This window comes from Mastigoproctus giganteus, chromosome 7, assembly GCF_048544385.1.
Source record: "Mastigoproctus giganteus isolate SK-2022 chromosome 7, ASM4854438v1, whole genome shotgun sequence".
Taxonomy (NCBI): domain Eukaryota; kingdom Metazoa; phylum Arthropoda; class Arachnida; order Uropygi; family Thelyphonidae; genus Mastigoproctus; species Mastigoproctus giganteus.
This window is the reverse complement of record NC_143581.1, coordinates 196,941,819-196,957,016: the sequence shown is the minus strand read 5'-3', so window position 1 is coordinate 196,957,016 and position 15,198 is coordinate 196,941,819. Positions and strand designations below refer to the sequence as shown.

The following is a 15,198-nucleotide window of genomic DNA, read 5'->3' as shown; positions in this document are numbered from 1 at the left end:
CGCTGAAAACTCCATCATATTACAAAAAGTAGATTGTGGTGAATCTCAATGCAAGTCATGAAAACAAAAGATCGCTGGTGCACAAATGTGTAAGAGATAATTTACATCTTCCAGGTAAACACCTGGAAGAAGTAAAGCTATTATTTTTTTTTTTAAAGCCAAAGGAAGGATTCACTGGAGAATACAAATTTTACTATTTGTCGCGGAGATGTAAGATTTTAAATTGACACCAGTTAAATGCCTTTAAAAATTTAATACGTATACAAGTTTCATAAGCAACAACCAATAATTACAACAAGCTTCAGCCTAAAAGGGCTTTCACTATTTTAATTACATAAAAAAAAAACTCATTTAATATATCCGGAATGAATTTTAGCTTTTGGGATGCTACTTATTAAAGTACTATACAGTAAACTATTTATAAATAATTTAAAAATCGTCCCTTAAATTTTTAGGGATTTTCCCCCTTCCCCTTCATGAACTTACGGCTATTTGATGAGTAACCACCGGAAACGTGTACCGCGATTACTTGAATTTTTAATTGTGTTACGTAATTGGACCTTGAAGGTTTATTCAACAAATGCTAATACCTGGCGATGGCACCAGGCATTAGCATTTGTTAATTTACATAAAATGACATAAAATATGGACCGGAATTCTTCTTAAAAATAAAATAAATAATAAAAAAAAACAAATATAGTGAAGCATGAAACCTGAACTGTTTTTTTTTTTTTTTTTTTTTTGCGCTAGCCTATGAATGCACTAAGTACTGTACACAGAAGGGAATAGACACAATCACTTGTGGGTCGGCAAGTTCAACTTACCACCAAGGCAACACTACTCTACTCGCGTTACGGGCCGCAGCGTCCTTCAGTAGCTGAGCACGTACGTGAACCATGGCAGGTCAGCGTGCTTAGACTGAGCTTCATCCCGCCCTCTGAGTCATCCACTAGGCTTCAGACGCCCGAACCTTGACATCTCTAGCCCACACGGGCTCCTAGCTGTTTCTGCGGCTCTGTTTGGGCCAAAAGGTGACACGGGGGAGAGTAGGATACACTTCACTTCATCTGAGTGTGTCAGATGACCGCAAAGATTTGAAACATGTAATGTCTGAAAGAATTGTGTGGTAATTGTAACCTTATCATAGCTAATTCGTTGATCGGGTTTTGAGTTACAAATGATCGGATTTGATAAATGCGCATTACATGAAATGATGCGCTTCGTTTCCTCTACTCCGTTAAAAATGATTAGCCAGCTCTGGCTTTAGCACCATTTCCGCATTTTCACGCTGAATACACGCTTTTACAGGAAACGGATATGAGAATATGATTGCACATTGTGTTATGTGAATACTTGCAATTCTGGTTTCAAAAGGGGCGCATTTTAAGCTCATTTTCGAAAATTTTAGTTATACCCTAAAGTCCTGTTATTTTGATTAGTAATGTTCCCAGTAAACAGCACAATAAATGCCAGAAGAGGGCGCTTAGGACTGTCGATTAATCGGATTTCTGTATATATACTATACTCGTTTAGCTAAGTAATTACTATTTTTTTTATTAATCTCAAAAAATGCACTAAGAGTTTTGTTTACATTCTGAATCATGCACTGCAACTCGTATTATTACAATTAAATCTTGATTTATTATTTATTATAATAAAAATCTGAATTTGAGTTACTCATGAATAAATTTACGCTCATTAATTATATAGTAGGCTAATATTTCGTAAAGTTGAACTTTCACTTATCCGAATAGTTTCTCATGGTCCCTTACCGTTCAGATAACTGGAAGTTTACTCTTTTATCAACTACATGTCTTTTTTTTTTTTTTTTTCATATCAATACTTCATATTCTCTTGTGTTGATATGAAAAAAAAAAATCCCCGGGATATTTAAAATGTTTAACTGAATTATATATAAAAGATTAGAATGGCTTAATTATTCACCTAAATATGAAGAGAAAAAAAAAAAAAACTGCAGAGGAATAAGAATTTAAAAAAATATATCACCTCTACTAAAAACAAAGTTAGATTTTTTAATCGAAAGTGATAATATGCTATTAAAATATTTATAACAAATCGTCATTGACAAATTTCATACTAGACAATCCATATGAAAGAAATACAAGTTTTTATTAGCTAACATATGAAAGGTAAGATATCAAAATTGTAGCCCTAGGAAGCCTGCCAGACAATCACTGCAGGTGTTTCAAATTTCCTTCAAGGTAGGTGGATCTTACTACTTACATGCTTATTTATTGGTAATTAACTACAAACAATAAATATTTTGGAAACCAGTTGGACAAATTGATATTTCCTGTTTAAGAAATAATTACATATTTGTTGACCATTAAAAATATGAAGGACAAAAAATACTATATTGGTGTTTACTTGTGTCAGGTAACACAAAACTAATATAGCATATGAACTGCATTTATATCTGTCTTTCTTTGCTTGTCATGTTTTCTAAATTAGATATATTCTTTATTTATTTATTTTTTTATTACCAACCATTCATAAGATATTTTAGAAACAAGTTATGCTTTTAGAGAGCTCTCAGTGACTATCCAGCCCCTGTAAGTAACTTTTGTCCAATTTTAATGCATACGTTTATAAATGAAAATTTGTTAATTTTCATTCATTAAACTGACTATCCTTTTTACACTATTAGCTTTGCAGAAATAGAAGAAACTAGGAAACTTTCGAAACTTTCGGTCCCGCATTTGATTCAGTAAGAGACATGGAATCAAGATATAATATTTGTGTCGGAGACAAGTAAATGTGCTCAAGCTTTGGAGAATTAGTTTACGCAGTTCTTAGGTTTCCTTCAGTGAGTAGATCATGTCCCTATGCAGGAGGTGGTACATTGGATTCGACGCATCCCACACATAAGGGGCCCTATTAATGTTTATTAAGTGGTTATAACATTTTAATAAAAGGAATGATATCCCAAAAACCAATTATGTACCTGTGCTACCATTGGAGTGAGGCCTATATCTGTGCTACCACGAAGGATAATACCTATCTTTTCAGCGTGCATTATTCTGTGTGAAATGGTACACGACCGGTTATTAAGGCACGAACTAACAGCGCAGAAGCCCGGGGTACCATTCTTACAGGGGCGCCAGAAGCCGAAGAGCAAGAGAAGGATTTCATTTCTAGGATATGCAAATGGCGCCGAAAAATCTTTCTGCTTGAAGCGCGGGAATACCTTAGTCCGGCCCAGCAATATGCATTTTCAGTGACTAACCGGAAGTAGTTATGAATTACATTCAATTTTAACTTTTGCCAAAAAACTATTGTTTCTTAAAACTTTTAACTTGAAAGTTTCAATAAAAATACGACACTTCACATAGACCAAACCCATTCTTTCACTAAAATTATGGAACACTTGTAATTATTACTAAAAAAGGAATTATATTTTGAAGTTTAAGAATGCTTTTAATCAATACTTATTGAAAACGGATTTTAGGTAAATATTTAGTACAGAATCAGAAAATCAGAACACATTTATTCTTTGAAAAACCATGAAAAATTGGTATTCATTTAACCCCGAAGAACTATGTAGCTTTATTTTCCTACTTCTATAAAACCCTTGTTTGAATTCAAGGAAGTAAGTTGGTAGATCCCATCAAGTTTAGAAACGCTTCTCCTTAACAGACGTCATATCTACCGCATAAATGTTCAGCGCCGCAATAAATTGACAAAATAATTGCAACTTGATGAAGAAAAATAGAGTAATGTAATTTTTATTGGCATATGACGTAATGTAGTGGTCTCTGGCTGACCTTCAAATATGGTACTCAAAGTATATGTTAGAAATAGTTAATTTTGGAATATTTCTATATTAGACATGTGTTTGCGCTAGTAGCACAGTAATTAATAATCATCGTCCTCCTCATAGCGGGCGGAAAAGGCCAGGATTCGAATCCCATCAAGGACGCAAGGAACTTTTGTGGGCATTTTTCGCTCCGTTGCAGAGTAATTCAGTCTCAGGTGTGGATAGTAAGATTTCCTCCCGGAAAGTCTGGTTTTTCGTCTAGCAAAACAAGCAAATCGACCAGAGAACACACACGCAATTTATGGACGTCATACACATAGGTAGATAAATTGGTTCTCTTTCTGGTGGCCGGAGAATCAACATATGATAGTTTTTTGTTGTTGTTACATTAGCTTTGTGCTCGTAATATTTGAATTAGATTTGCATAATTGAAACGTTGAACTCTGCTCCACCAAATATGATGACTATTTATCCTTCACAATAAACTCGACTCCTTTATTCACAATGACGCTGATAGGGATGCAACGTAATCAGTTAATATTGGTATGCAGGGATAAAATGCATAAACCTGCATTATGAGAATCGATGTGTGCATAATTTCCATTGCATCATGGTTCATGTTCTAGTAAAGCTGTGAGCAATTTGATAAAGAAATCCGAAGTCATGAGTTGCATATGCGAAACTGCTTGAAGGATGACGTTGTACCAATATGGCAATTTTACTGAAATCTTCCTTCAGAAGAGCAGAAATCTAAAGGCATCACTAGTGCATGGACTGTTTCTCGTCAGTTGAAGTTGCCCATATTCACAGATGGAAGGCCCTTTTTTAAAACGTTGGCATGTTTTGTTATGTTTTCCCGGTTTAAGTTCATTCAATGACTATGGTATGCATTTTGAGCTGCAATTTTTTTGTCTGATGGCTCAGCAACAGCCTGTGGAGAGATGTACAGTTCTTCGGAGGTCGTGAACTCCTTGATAAAAGTAACAATTTTATGTCGGATCACTGCTCATTTCACCCTTGGTTCATACTTTTCTGAACTAACGGCGAAAGGACTAAAAAACTTGTACCATCGTGACACAGGTTGTTGTCTATCCAAGTCATACCTACTGTGCAAAAGCGACGAGGAAGGTTATCTTCATGTAAGATGGTGCTCTACCATTGGCTGGGTAGGTCAAGGAATTTCTCAACAAACATTTTCCTGTTAAGGTAATTTCCTGTCATTTTCCGTGCACGTGGCATGTTTACCGAACTTAACAATAGCGGATTTTTTTGCTATGGGGATGCATAAAGTTAAGAGTTTCTACAGAATTAAAACAAAAGAGCTTTTTGAAGTGCAAACTCAAGCGAAATGCTTTCATCAGCGATCAGTCCTCTGCAATGTTCCAGACGTTGCCGATGGTTATATGGAAGGAATGCTGCAAAATTTGCTCCAGTAATAGATTTCTGGCAGTTATTTTTTATTTATTTATTTTATTTTTTTTGTGTATCTGTTTATTGTGAAGTCCAGAACACATACCTAATACAGTAATATTCCACTTTGAAAGTTATAAAGCCAAAATCTGGTGCTTTTCAATCCGTTAGGAGGAATCCGAATTTTTGAATTCTCGCCCACAGAACTTTAGCGGAAATCTCTTGCTGAGAACGATACACCAAACTATAAGTTCATTTTATAAAAAAGTTCCAAAATACGAAACAGAAATATGAATATAGAGCAGTACAGTATACCAGCAGTGTGTAACGGGATTATTATTATTATTTTTAAACTTTTTCATCTCAGTTGAACTGATTCGTTTGTTTTCTCTTTTTGAAACTAAAGTATTTTATACTGTGAATATTTGGATGCAAGTTTGCAAAGAAACAGATGGAATATCTGTCAGTCATTTTAAACAAATATTTGACTGCTATAAGTAAATTATTTTTATTCTTCATAATTTCTCTTCAGTTCTGTTGCACCTTCCCACCGTTGATAAAACCTTCCATGCATATAATTTTTTTTACCATTCTCAAGTTTTCGATTGTTTTGCTTTTGCCTGTACAAACTCATTTATGTTTTGACATTGTTCTTAGTCTTCTGTTAATACGATTTGTAAAATCGATAAAATACTAGAAACGAACAAACTATATGAACGGGAATCCTTTCTTAAGGGTTTTTCGGTTTATTGTTAAGAAAGCAGCGCCGAAACCGAATAGTTGTCTAGAAAGACAGACAGACAGACACACTAATAAAATTGTCTACGAGATAACAAGGACTTGACTGGATTTGAGTAAAGTGAGATTGGTTTAAAATAAACAAGGTTGTGAGGCATCACTATATCATATCATATCTGTCGTATGACCTAGTCACAATGATTGGATGGAGTATCATTACAATCAAAGATGAAATCTTGGAGGACATCTCTCTGATTCACCACCTAGTTTTGAAAATTCTGTAATTAAGACTTAGTGTTTAAAATATTGGTGTATTTATATCGGAGTTGGGTTTTCCGCTTTTCCCTGTTTTTCAGAACTGATCAAAAACCCATAAATTTGTACCGAGAATGATACAGATCTCAAGAGGAGCCTTTATTCGGATCTTTTTTCCACCTCACAAACCTTCTCAATTATAACACACAATTAAGCCACTGATATTTCACATCCCAAGTTACCTTGATCATAACTAGAGCCCTGCAATTTGGTCCTTTGCACAAAGTGTCAACCAGCGCATATTTTACTTAATTCCTTATGTAGGTAAAATATAATTTTACTGATTCGTTGAGGTAACCTAACCTGTTGTTGAACGCAGTAGCTGGGTTTCTCCAGGGAAAATACTTAATTTGAAACATTGAAAGTGAATTTATAGGAAAGACTTTTAGGTTTAAAAAAAATTAACATATTGTAAATATCCAACTGGTTATCCATTGGAGAAAACAGCTCCTTGTCCACTTTTTTTTTTTTTTTTTTTGGTCAGATCAAACAACACATTTTGGCACAACGTAACAGATAAAAAAGTATGTTGCAGAATCTGTTAGCATCTGTTACACAAAAAAAATTGGGAAATGCTTAAATTTATTAGTATAAATCACATATTCCCAACACTAGGCTCGCAGTCCGCTAGGTGGCGCTCGAGAAGATTCTCAACGGCACGATGGTAGTTTGATACACTGTTTTTACAGTACCCCAGTGCTTCCCCATTTTTACAATGCTCAACCAAATTTGCCAAAATCTGTTATACTTAGGCGCACGTTCATTCCCCTCATAGCTAAAGTATAATAAGCATACCAAGTTTAATATTGTAACCAATTTAGGGGAGTCTGAAATGAGAATTAGGTGTGTTCAGCGTCTTATCTGGGCTTTGCTATGTCCACATCTCCGGAAACTGGTAAATACTTATAGCCTTTAAAGGAACATTTCTTTTATTTCCGATACACCAATCCAAATGGCACGCGTGAAGTTTTTATAAATAAAACAAACATTGCTTTAGATTCTCGCTAATACAAGATACTTGTAAAATAAAATGCGTTTCTTGCTGGCCAGTAATAGATAACTCTTCTGGCTAATCCTCGTGAGAATGAAGAAGCAGAAAGTTCTCCAGCATATTTAAATATAACAGGATTTTGAACTAAAAATGACTTTATTCTACGGTTTCTTTCATAAGTTTCTTCTGCTCACTACACAAAATACATTAGCTTTAGGACTCTCACAAACACACTGCGTAATCGTATGCAGGTTTATTAATATATTTACATGAAAGGAGCACTCATCACTGATGTGCAAGGCATTGAGGATGTTTGTGTGCAGAGTTCGATGTAGCACATTGCCAGTGATTTCTTTTTAACATCTGTTATCGGTATGGCTTGAAGGGCAAACATTTCCCTTATTGCTCTCATATTCTTCTCTATAGCACTCCAAGGATTGACTAGCGCGATTTGCGTGGACTATGAACAAATGTCCTCCTTACAGTTTCGATGCTTTCATCATTAACGCCTGGTCTGCCACTTTTCTTTGCATGACTCCAACATTAGCCAGTCACAACAAAGTTCATGTTTCGACCAAAATGAAATTTTTATGCACTGAAGTATAAAGTAGTTTATGGGTCCTAAATTTACGTCGGACACTGTTTCTTTAAATCAGAACACACTGAATTATTCCCTCACCTGTAAAGGCATACCACCATTTTAAAAATGACTACTTCGGCAGCTCCTCTAATGATAGATGCTGCAATTGAAACATGCCAGCAGTACATCTGAAATATCCTGGCGCAAGACACTTCATTTAGTTTAGGCTTGAACGCAAAAATAAGATTCTATAATTCGTATTCAACTATTTTTGAATCGCCGTCCCAGCGGTTAACACAGCGGTTATAATCAAACCTCCTCATACCCGGTGGAAGAAGTCCGAGTTCGAATCCTTTTAATGACAGGAGGAACTTTCGTAGGCTTTTTTCACTTCGTGTCTGAGTTAGTCGATCTCAGGCGTGAACAGCACTTTTTCCGGAAACTCGGGTTTTTTCATCCAGCAAAACAAGCAAATCGACCGCAGAATACATGCAATTTATGGACATATTACACATGGACAGATGAATTTGGTTTTCGGGAGGTCCTAATATGACACTTTATTTTTATTATATATATTTTTTTTTACTTGTGAATCACCGTGTATATTTATAGCAAAATATACAAGGTGATTGAACCGTGATCTATAGAAAGTTAATGGTTTCATTTCCAACAAGTTATCAAATTTTGTTTTTTCCCCTGCTAAATTTTTGCAAGATTAACCATGATGATCTGACTTCTAATTTTTGTTAAGCAGATCAAATATTCCATTACGTAATTTAACACTAAGATATCAGTGTTTAAACCCATTGTTGCTGAGTGATCAAGATAGCGAGTTCAACAGCACACGTGTTTGAGTGTACCATTGTTCAAGTCCGCTTGACTGTCAAATGCAGTTAACGATTGTATTCATTGTCACAATGAATAATTGTAAACTCCTGTGACCTAATTAGTGGTCTTGCTGGAGAGTGTAAAATAACATTTTTTAAAAAAATTATTTGATGAAACTCAAGGTAACAAAAAGTTAATTTTTATAGGGTGTGTGTGAAAGTTATAGAACTTCTGTAACTTTCATTTATTACCTTGGGGTTTTAAGGATTAAAATAACAGCTGGTTGCGTGCAGGAGTTGGCGAGTTTGTGACAAGGAAACAAGCAAAAATTTCTTGACAAGAAAATAGCGTTGTGTTTTATTTGTGTGCTGTTAGAGATCTGAGAATCGTTCAGTTGAATAGTACTCCAGGATTTTTTTTAGCCCATCAGTGTTAGCTGTAGAAGTTAGCCAATACCACAGATTAACAGACAGGTAAATTAAAAAAAAAAAAAAAAAAATCAAAAAACAGGGGAAACCAGTAATACAAAAGCTTCATGTGAGTAGCTGATCTAATTTATATTAGTATGATTAAAGGGATCATATACCATAGTCTGAAAAAGGCCTGGGTTCCAAATCCGCTAAGCAAAGTTACAAGGTGTATGCGTGTGGGGGATAAACAGACATGGCATAACAGCTAATTTAAAATTGAATATGGAGTGTGCTTTCGAGGCCTGCCGTTCGGTACTTTGCCTTTGTACAAGAGTTCGAAGTTGCTATTCATTTTTAATTAATTAGGAAGGCCACAGTGGGAGCATGCGATTTCAGAAACTTGAGATGGATCATATTCGAGTCGAATATTGATGACTTTGTGTTTCTATTTGTGGGCTATAGAATCATATGTGAGGTTTGTAATTTTTGTAAGGGGAGATTCCCCCAGGTTAATTTTACTTGGGAGGGTTCTATCTCTATGTCGACTAATCTCAGGGGGGTTAGGATTCTCCCCATGCCCGGATTACAGTAGTATGTTGCCACCCATAACCCTTTTAAATTTAAAGATATTTAAATTTATAAACTTCAAAACATTACCTTGAAAGTAAATTTTCGTTAATGAAATGATTTTTAGCATGAGAAAAGATTAAATGAAGTATACAATAATGTATTATATTCACTTAAAATTTAAAAAGAAATAAATATTGATATTAACAGTAAGTGTATTATGTTTATAGAATTGTGTTTTCAAGGGCCGATTTGCATGTTGTACGAGCTGAAAAATCCAAAATAATTTACAGAGAAACTCCTACACCTTCTGCTTGAGATCAACTAACTACAGTCTCGAATGAAGAGGACTTTAGAAATTCCTCCAGTCGTCAACAGGGCTCAAACACCCAGACCTCTCTAAACGAGTGGCAGATGGTGACAGCACAGAATTGCCACCTCGTTTCTTCGTGGGCAGCACAATTGGTATAATTATGTACTTTCCACACCACGTGGAAAAGACATGAGTTTGAATCCCATCAGTGATGCGAGCAGTAGCGCTGCGACCCTACGTGCAGCTAGTAAGTGAAATAAAGTTTGCCGCCCTGCCTAAATGTTGAATACTGATAAACGTTAACCAATTAGAAAGCACTGTCAATTTTTTTTTTGCCGCACTCATGAACTGCCGCTCATGAGTGCGGCGAGGTAGGCGATGTCTACCTCGCCTATCCATTTGCGGCTGCTCTGGACGCGAGGAATTTTTATGGGCCTTTTTCACAACGGGGCTGCGTTAGTTTTTGTCTCAGATAAGGTAGTATGTTTTTTCGACCGGAAAATACTTTTTTTTTTTTTTTTTTTTTCTTCAAGGTTAAAACATAGATACGTGAACACTGACACAAGTTTTCTTTATCTATGAACACAATAAATATTTAATCTTGATTCTATTGTAAAAATACTCTAAGGTACTAATATCGTATTAATAATAATTACTATCGGAACCGGAAGGGACATTTCTAGGCTACCTGAAGTTTAGGGTATGTTATTTAACCATCAGAAAAGACATTAAATCAAACAAGAGGCGAAGTTAAAAGTAATGTATTGTGCAATAAAAATATTAAACATCAGTAATAAAATCAATGTCTGAAAGACAAGCCGGAAGTTACATCGCTTTCATAGCCAGTAACAAGTGGCATTCCTAGAATTTTCTGAAGAGAGGTGGTGTTAAAGCAGTCCACTGAACTTTAATCATCAAGTAGTAGTAAAAGTTTAAAAAAAAACAAACTTCACGTTAATTTTATCGGAGGAGGGGTTCTATAGTCCACTTCTTCACCATTTTATTTCAGCAAAAGATTTGTAAATAGACACAATCAGATAACTGTGAACAATCATTTCCAGTTCTGGAAAGCAGATTTTAAATTGTTTTAATTATGTAGTAGTAGATAGATGTCTTGAACTGAACTTCAATGACCAAGCTCTTAAAATGGATGCGTCATTAACAAAGCAATCGCATAAATCATTGTCATGTGTCAATTCAGATTTAAAGCTTTTTATTTGCACTGGTAATATCAAAATGATGTAAATTTAATATGAAATTAAATTTGTTTACTAATTTGAGTAAAAGCATCAATTCTTTCAGAAATGCAACTTAATCCACTTAGAAAAGTGTTAACGGCTCTAGATGGGCTAGTTGCTTCCAGTCGATGATATCCGAGTGCTACCTCTCAGGGGTGTCAAAACTAATGCAAATTGAAACTTGTAGACTCTTGCAAATTGAAACTTGTAGAATGGGCTGTTCTAATGTTACTCATGCAACTTTGCTGCCTATTCTAGAGCGGTGTTTTTTCCCCTTACGGAACTATGGCTTTTCATCTTACAAAAAAGGCAAACTGACCATTGAATATACGCAATATACAGACGTGAGATACATGAAGTGACATGAGTTTAGCTGTTCTGGTGCAAATTCTAAAATGAGAGTGACCCAGACTTTCAAGACAAAATGAATCCCGAAGGGATATTGGAGAGGAAAAAAAAGAATAAACTGGATAAAACCGAAACCAAATTAGGACGATTTTTTTTTTTTTTTTTTTTTGTTCTTTCCATTTTTAACGCTGCTGTTTTCATTTGAACTCAATTTTCGAGTAAAAGTACAAAATATTTGCTAAATTTATATTAATGTAGCGTTGAAGCATCATAAATTCTGGAAGTGAAAAGAAAAATAAAACAATTTACGTAATTGCTATTGTAATTTACTGATCTAAAGTAACATTTTTATTATATGGTAAACTTAAACTGGAACACAGTAAACAAGAATGACTGATTTTTCAGTATAAGCTTATAGGTTTTCGTAATTTTATCGGGTTTCTTATGCTAACGAGACTGTCAAAGTCGTATACATAATGCATATGAAGGCGACCCTTTTTTTATTAATTTCCACCGTTTTTTTTTTATATATCTCCCAAATATGAGATGTCATCAAAAAATTCGGAACCGAACTAAGATTTGGGAAATGAAGCACACCTGATATTCGGGTCAGCTTCGAATTAGCTTTCTCGACATCTCATATACAGATTCCAAAACCTTTTCAACTTCTGGAAGCGTTAAATAAATTTTCTGTTTATACTCCGGCACGACAACCAAGTCAGTAGAGTTTACAATCAATCGTCAATACGTTACTGATTCTTTTGAAATTTCTAATAGTTCCTGTGTTGCATTCTGAATAATTTCCTCACTCGTGCAAATCTGACCTTTCAAGGGGACTTGAGCCTGGGAAACAAAATAAATCCGAGAGTATTGCGAATGGGAGACCACATTAATGAAGCACTTTGTCATGATATAAACACCGATTCCGTGACGCTTACATTTCTGGACGTCTCCAAATAGCATCGCACTCGTCATAGAACTATTTTGTAGTATTCTGGTTCACTGTTTGACGATGCGAGATAAATTCATAAAGAACATCACCCTGTGAGTCAAAAAATACGATAAGCATGATCTTCGTTTGATCGAAATTGCCTTACTTTCTTGGGTCTTGGAGAAGACGTAGTCTCCATTGGACTGGGCATTTGTGTCATAGTCATACATCCACGATTCGTCACTAGTAATTATGGAAGAAACGAAGTGTGGGTCAGTAGCAGGTTGGCGAAGATTCTAATTGCGAGAACTCCCCATTTTCTATGATCATTGGTGAAGATGTGATGCCCAACCTGGATAGAAACGCATCATATCCCCATATCTTGTGTTAAAGTAATTGACATGTCCCACATGAAATCTAATTTCATTAGCAACTTCGTGGATAGTCAAACTTCAGTCACTCCAATCAGATCACTAGCACGAGCAAATAAATCAATTGTGTTTAAAGTTGAAGGGCGGCCGAAGCGAGAATCATCTTCAAAGGACAAGCGGCCCTTTTTAAACTTTGCGATATATACATAATAAAAATCATTTTATTAAATTCTTCATATGAGGAAACGCCTCATTTCAGTTTTAGCACAGGGCTTCTTCAGGCAAAGTTCAAACCTTTCTGGACGATGGGATGGCCCAGGAAGTGTGAAAGCCTCTCATTTTGGACTAAAATATACAAAGCCCTCATTTTTAAAACTTAAGCTCATAACTGTAAGTGCGGCTCATCGTTTACTAGTAAAAGCCGGTTAAAAAAAGTTAAGGGACCTTTGTTAACATATTACTTACGAATTTAATTAGTACCTGCTTGATGATAGTGCAAGATGGCGCCTTATAACGGTTTAAAAATATCAAACATCGGCGTATAGAACTTAAGCTCTGATACGAACTTTTGCAGTTTACTCGGAAAGGATTTAAAATAGCAGAGGTAAATTAACAGACATTTTTAGTTTGATTTACATTGGTGCATTTTATGAAACGTGAGCATTTAGATGTTGAAGTAAATCAATAAATGCTCTGTAACTAAACCTAAATTGAAACTATTAATCACGACACAGAATGCTAATTATTCAAAGCATTTTCTAATCTGCTATCTTATCGCAAAAGTACAGTTTGGGTTTTGTGCATAACTAATCTTCGTAGGTAATAAAAACTTGATATGCGTAAACCATTCGGCAGTTCTTTTAATTACGAAAGAATTTAACACTTCATTAAATTTTTAATAATTATGTTGCAAAAAATATCGAAGATGACTTTTTGACATTAGCGCGAGTTAGGGGAAAGCAGGGGTGAATAGTATCTCATCGGTTATATGATGTTAATAATCTCCTGTCTGTCTCTTTTCTCAAGTAATATTACCTTGCTCATGACTAGATACTTGATTATTTGGAACTTAAACACAGGGGTGGTAGCTGCGGCACGTGCATTAGCACCATGGCAGGCTGCCAGCGCGGCCTGTGGCAGAGTGTACATGTCGTCGACAGGTGCAGGGAACAGCTGCACCTCAAGTGGTCTTTTCAGTTGGCGAACGACGCTACCACCACTATCAGCAAAGAATGTCTTATTAGTTCCATACTTCCTGACATTACTTCTTACCTAAATCCAAGTTTCATTGGTAGGAATATGGGATGTAAAACTGTCTCAGTTAGGAGATTATTTAGAAAACTGATACATACCTAACGTAGTGAAACAAAAGAATGGAAACTGTGTTCACTGTATTTGTCGATTCTAGCAGCGTGGCCGACACAGTGTAGGCTTATGTTTTTGTTTTTGAAAGTCATATATATACTGTATATGCGTGCAGTGCGCAAAAGTAGTAATGATTTTATTGATGCGAATTCACTCAATTTATAGTTTAATAATCGTATATAATATGTAATGTATATTCCATATTATATAAGAATATATATATATATATATATATATATAGCACAGTGCTGCTCTGTGATATGTAGTCTACAACGTACCATTACACAACACTTCGGTAAAACGGTACTATTGAAGTGCTCTGTGTTATTTACAAGAATATATGCAGCACAGTAGTACTCTGTGGTATATACGTATTTGTTCCTGTATTTTATTTGTATATGGGCCTTATTGTTTATCAAAAGATAAATGATACTACTTCCAAAGAGGTTTTATATTTTGGGTCATAATTCTTCCCCTTCCCCAAGTACAAGCGTAAATGGAGGTGAAGGTCACACACAAATACTTATTATTCATTATATGCATTTGTGTTAAATAGGAAATAAGTAAAGGGTAATTTTTCTAAGAATTTGCAGTAGGAAACAAAAGCTAAACTATAAAGATAAGAATAGTTTTAATTTCTTTATTGTTACAATATTATGAACTGGTTATCCACATCTTTGTTTTCTTTTTTAATAAGATATTATTAGATTTTTTTTTTTTCTTTTGTTATCCTTGGACATCAGAAACTAAATAGTTTGTTAAATTAGCATATATATCTGCAATATGTTGTTACTTTTAGGACATAATGCAAAATATTTTTATATTTTGCATTATGCCCTTTTAAAATTCTAAATAGCAAACAAAATATTATTTCTGGGAAGAAGAAATGATACATGGAGGCAGGGTTGTTTTTACCAAGTTCAGTCAGTTCAAACTAAAACTTTGAAATTTGTGCCCCCAAATAACTTTTGTTTATTTAAACATCATCAGAGAGAGCAATATCTGGCTTTACTTT

General features: G+C 34.9%; 1 protein-coding gene across 6 annotated transcripts in view; it reads left to right on the top strand.

The window, feature by feature from the left end:
• Positions 1-15,198, top strand: part of LOC150083530 (zinc finger MIZ domain-containing protein 1-like) — a 346,825-nt gene that overhangs the window by 271,114 nt on the left and 60,513 nt on the right. The window contains exon 1 of one of the 6 annotated variants that reach the window (XM_090378059.1): positions 14,162-14,244. The exons of the other annotated variants lie outside the window; for them this stretch is intronic. Within the exon in view, the coding sequence (XP_090234185.1) occupies positions 14,192-14,244 (53 nt within the window). The 5' untranslated portion in view covers positions 14,162-14,191. Of the gene's footprint in view, positions 1-14,161; positions 14,245-15,198 lie in introns of those variants that run through there. 6 annotated transcript variants of the gene reach the window in all.